Source organism: Spinacia oleracea, chromosome 6 (assembly GCF_020520425.1).
Source record: "Spinacia oleracea cultivar Varoflay chromosome 6, BTI_SOV_V1, whole genome shotgun sequence".
Classification (NCBI taxonomy): domain Eukaryota; kingdom Viridiplantae; phylum Streptophyta; class Magnoliopsida; order Caryophyllales; family Amaranthaceae; genus Spinacia; species Spinacia oleracea.
Genome location: NC_079492.1, coordinates 138,698,105 through 138,703,039, shown reverse-complemented (window position 1 = coordinate 138,703,039; position 4,935 = coordinate 138,698,105). Strand labels below are relative to the sequence as shown.

General features: G+C 37.7%; 1 protein-coding gene across 1 annotated transcript; it reads right to left on the bottom strand.

Annotated features, from left to right (window-relative positions):
- Nucleotides 1-2,536: 2,536 nt before the first annotated feature.
- LOC110784941 (uncharacterized) lies at nt 2,537-3,623 on the bottom strand. The gene is made up of 2 exons (XM_021989379.2): nt 2,865-3,623; nt 2,537-2,764 (listed from the first exon to the last, which is right to left on the bottom strand). The coding sequence occupies exons 1-2, from the start codon at nt 3,564-3,566 to the stop codon at nt 2,756-2,758; spliced, it is 711 nt and encodes a 236-aa protein (XP_021845071.1). The 5' UTR covers nt 3,567-3,623; the 3' UTR covers nt 2,537-2,755.
- Between the last annotated feature and the right edge of the window lie 1,312 nt (nt 3,624-4,935).

Below are 4,935 nucleotides of genomic sequence, written 5' to 3'. Positions count from 1 at the left end.
CTGCATCAGTTCTTAAAGTTTTTTGTTTTTTGCCCCTTTTGACAAAGATAAGGCATTATATTTTTTCTTGCAAATGATAATTTGTAATAATTGTTTTAGAGATTCGTCACTACTCCTCTAGATGTTGCAATTTTCCGGAACTGGAGTAACGTATAGGATTTGATATCTACACAGAGAAACAAGCATTGGAACTGCTTATATCTTCAATTTCATACAACTTTGTTTCTGATATTCTTAGATGTTCAAGTGAGTAGGTTTTTTTATTGGCGAATCCGTATTTTTGAAACTAGATAGATTACGCCAACTTTAAAGTGCGTAGGGAGTAGGGACACAAGGGTTAATTATGCAACTGCAGGATCCTATAAGTTTATGTCATTAGGGTATTGTTTGGCTATTTTTGGTATGTATATACAAAATTTGCAACTACTCCCTTCGTTTCTGAATAGATGCATTACTTGCAATTGTACATAGTTTTATGAGAGTTTGTTGATATTAGTATTATATTGTGCGAGTGGGGATAGTGGATGAATGGTTTAATCTAATAAATGAGGTTTATAAGAGAGTGAAACAATAAAAAATGTTTGAGCCAATGAGAGATGAAGAGAGATACAATAAAGAAATATGGGCTGGTACTAGACCTGTCAAACGGGTCGGTCGGGGCGGGTTGTAAAAAAATATTTTTGGGTTCGGGGAGTCGGGTCGGTCACTTTCGGGTTCGGGTTTACAAATGCTTGTTCAAGACCCATAACTTTCGGGTTCGGGCCGACCCAACGGGTTGAGAGATTTTAAAACGCGTATTATATTTTCATTAATTTAGGTGATTAATATACAAAATATGGGCACAAATTAACAAATTTTCCTACACAAGTTTATATTTAGTCAAATTCAACCATAAAATGGCGTATAATTCAAATTAAAATCATATTACACACAACTATAGTAAACACGTGTTTATTATGCTTAAATTTTCTCATAATCTCATTTATTACTATAAACACAATGATTTTCAATCGGTCGGGTCCAAAACGGGTTCGGTCGGGTTTTGACCCAATGCTTTTCGGGTTTCTCGGGTTCGGATAAAATCGGGTTACGGGTCACAAAATCATGTTCACCCAATATTTTCGGGTCGGGTCAATTTTTGACAGGTCTAGCTGGGACCATGAAAGATGAGAGAGATAATATTAAGTTGCAATCAGTTGCTATATATGGAAGTGATGCATTTATTAAGAAACGGCGGAATAAGGCAAGTGATGTATCTATTCAGAAACGAAAGTAGTAATAGTTTAAATTTCGAGTTTCTCAACATACTGATATGTGAAGTTAAAAAGTTCAAGACAATTAACTAAAAGAGTAGTTTCATGTAATTGGTCAGTCGAAAACAAAAGTTATGCCAAATAAAGACTTTTTGCAACTCATGGTTTATTAGGACATGCTTCTTAGGCTCTGTTTGGTTTATCTGATTTTGACGGAAATCAAATTATCTACTTATATTGTCGAGAAAAAAACTTAATTGTCTGAAATCGTGTGAAAAAACTTATTTTGTCTAAAACTGTCTAAAACTTTTATGAAATAAGTCAAAATATAAGTTGAAACAAACCCTTGATAGTGCTGAAACTCATCTGTGGGTTAAGGCTTCATTCTCCTCGGTGTGGTTATGTCTCACTGTTAAAGCTGCTGAAACTGAGAGTGCAAATTCATGCCTCTTGAAATCTTGAATCTAATGGGATGATTAATGTGATATATTTCTGTAGCACTGGGCTTACTTTCTTTTTTGAAAGCCAGCTCATTGTCGGCAATAGCCTTAAATCTGTATTTTGTATTCTGTAATGACACAAGGGTTTGGCGAATTTAACACAGTAAAGGGGTTTTTCTATCTAACTTTGAGGATTGCCCAGGACAGTTAAAGGGAAAGAGAGAGACTAGTCTTTTCCTGGAGATTCTTCCCTTTTGCCAGCTGTTCCTGTTCCTGAAGCACAGAACACTAGAATGGTGAATAGGAGATTAGAGACGTAGGGAACTAATGAAACTTTGCCTTCTGATCCATGGTCTGGTCCCTTTGCCGGGTCTCGCGTTGAGCTGATTCAATTCGAGATACCACTTCTGCCAGAAAACAGGCTTGCAACGTTTTACAGTATGGCGGAATTCTTTGAAGATCCATTGCTCTAATTTGCATGCTCTGCTCTCAAAATGCTGAGAGACTTTCAAGGGCAGATTCGCGTTGGTCCAGAAAGTGAAAATTGTGGGAGAAGCAGGCTTAGTGACGGGAAAGCTGGAACCGTGCTATCTTGACCCTGGCTTTCTCACTTGTTTTGGTTTTGTGCCTTTTAGGTATTTCTTAAGCTTAAGCAAGTAATTGCAACTTGCAAAAGTTTAGTTGATGCTCCAATCTTCAATAATCCTCTTTTCCCCTGTTTGAGTGGAGTGATAAATTCTAAATGAAGAATTCTAGATAGCGATCCCATATTCTACATGGTTTGATGACGATTGTCCATAGGTTTTGGTTCATTGGTAAACATTTGCTTGGAAAAGTCTGCAATAGTTTTTAATAGCAGTGCATAACATACACTGTTCATTCATAAGAAAACACACGTAGTACAAATGGGAAAGTCATCCAAATGGCGCCTCAGCGATGCTAGTAGTAGGGCATTATTAATGAAATACGAAATTTTGAACGTAATTATAATTTTATCAGCAGTATCTAATCTCCAGTTTCTGGTCTTGTGTGATCTGGTGTCAGCTGCTGAGTTCTGCTTATTTAGCACTTCTGTAAGCAAGAGAAAAAAGATATAAGCACATCTAGTTATTAGAAATAAAGGTTTAGAATGTTTTGTATTATGTTTGAAACAAGTTAATCAAATACTTGCCTTCCCATGCCCTTCATTGTCACTCTCGCTGTCACTGCTGTCATCACTGCACTTCTTGGACGATTTTTTCTTGATCTTCTCACCCTTATTGTGTCCTGATTTATAGACTTTGTGTTCTTCTTTCTTCTCTTCGCAGCTTGCATGGTGTGAAGAGTGGTGGTGGGTAGCACCGTGGTGGGCAGAGTTGTGGTGGTTGATTCCATGTTGGCCAGAGTTATGGTTGGCAGTGGCACAGCCATGTTGGGCAGAGCTATGGTTGGCATGGCTGAGGTGGTCAGAGCCATGACTAACATGTCCATGGTTTTCAGAGCCATGGCTGACATGGCCGTGGTTGCCAGAGCCATGACTGACATGGCCGTGGTTGCCAGAGCCATGGATGGCATGACCATTGTGGCCAGAGCCATGGCTGGAGTGGCCGTGGTGTCCAGAGCCATGAATGGCATGGCCGTGGCCACCAGAAGAGTGGTTGCCTCCCATGTTGTGCCCAACTTGGTTAGCTGCACATCCAGCTCCCATGTTGTGCCCAACTTGGTTAGCTGCACATCCAGCTTTGCTTGCAATGCTGTGGTTCCCAGCTTGGGGCACTGCACACCCAGCTGCTTGGTGCACCTCTTGCTTGTAATCAGACGAGCAGTAACCTTGAGAGCCATTGTTGCACTTCATCCTTTCGGCTTCGCTCCTGGACATCTGCATACAAGCCATGATGGTGGTGAGTGGGCTGTGGGCACTTGAGTTTTTAGTGCAAAGGGGGATTTTTTTCTGAGCTTGTAGCTTGATGAGAAATGTGAGATGATAAAGCTGTCTTATATAACAATCAGAAGAATCCCACGTCCTTCTTTTTTGTCCTGATGCTTGCATTATTCTTTGATTCTGCTTCGTTTTAGTTCTTTGTTATGTATTATCTTTTCCTTTTTTGGTAAGTGGACAAAAATGGTTTCTATTCTGTTTTCCATTGGCATCCCAATTCAAATGATGCCATTTGTGACCATATTCCTTTATTTTCTCTGCTTGTTTGTTTTTTGAATGATTGAAAATAAAATAGAAATACAGGACGCACAATGCTACGTACTAATACTGGTTCGGTGGTTCCTCTATATGTCAGGCTTTGAATTGATTACTCATAATGTAATTTTATGCAATTTGTAGTGTTTGATCCCCTACCACTAGTGGAGTCTTAGGTTACTTCTACTTACATCCCATAATATTCTCCCTCTTGTGCTTTGCAGATATTATCTTCACATCCCATGCTTTGCTGCATCAGTTCTTAAAGTTTTATGTTCTTTGTCCCTCTTGACAAAGGTAAGGCATAATACTTTTTCTTGCAAATGATAATGTATATAAATTGTTTTAGAGATTTGTCACTAACTCACTACTCACTAGATAGTGCAAACTTTTGGAACTGGAATAGTACTGCCTCCGTTTCTTTTTATCTGCAACGCTTTGATTTATACACTATTCACATACTCTACTTTGGTTATCTTTGATGATTTATACTTAAGGAAATATATATATTCATGTGGGATCTTGTTAGATTCGTCTTGATGTATATTTTGCGAATGTTAACTTTTTTAATAAAGATATTAATTGTTCAAGTTATGCATTTGCAAACGTGAAATTTCAAGTATTGTAAATAAAAAGAAACGGAAGAAGTGAAGTACATGATTACTACATAGATAAACAGTAATACCGGCATTGAAACTGCTTATATTTTCAACTTCATACAATTTTGTATTTCATTTTCTTTCTTCAAGGGGAAGGCATATATATTAAGTGTTCTCGTGAGTAGGTTTTTTGTTTGGTTACTCCTTATTTTTGAAACAAGATAGATTACAACAACTTTTAATTGCGTAGGGCCGTAGGGACACAAGGCTTTACTTAATGTGCAACTGTGGTATGCTATAGATTTATGTAATTAGGATTGCCTGATATATCAAGTTAAAAGTTCAAGACAATTAACTAAAAGAGTAGTTTCATGTAATTGGCCAGTTGAACACAAAATCTATTACAAAACAAGATATTGGAACTCTTGGTTTATTTGGACATGCTTATTAGGCTCTGACTAAAATAAATT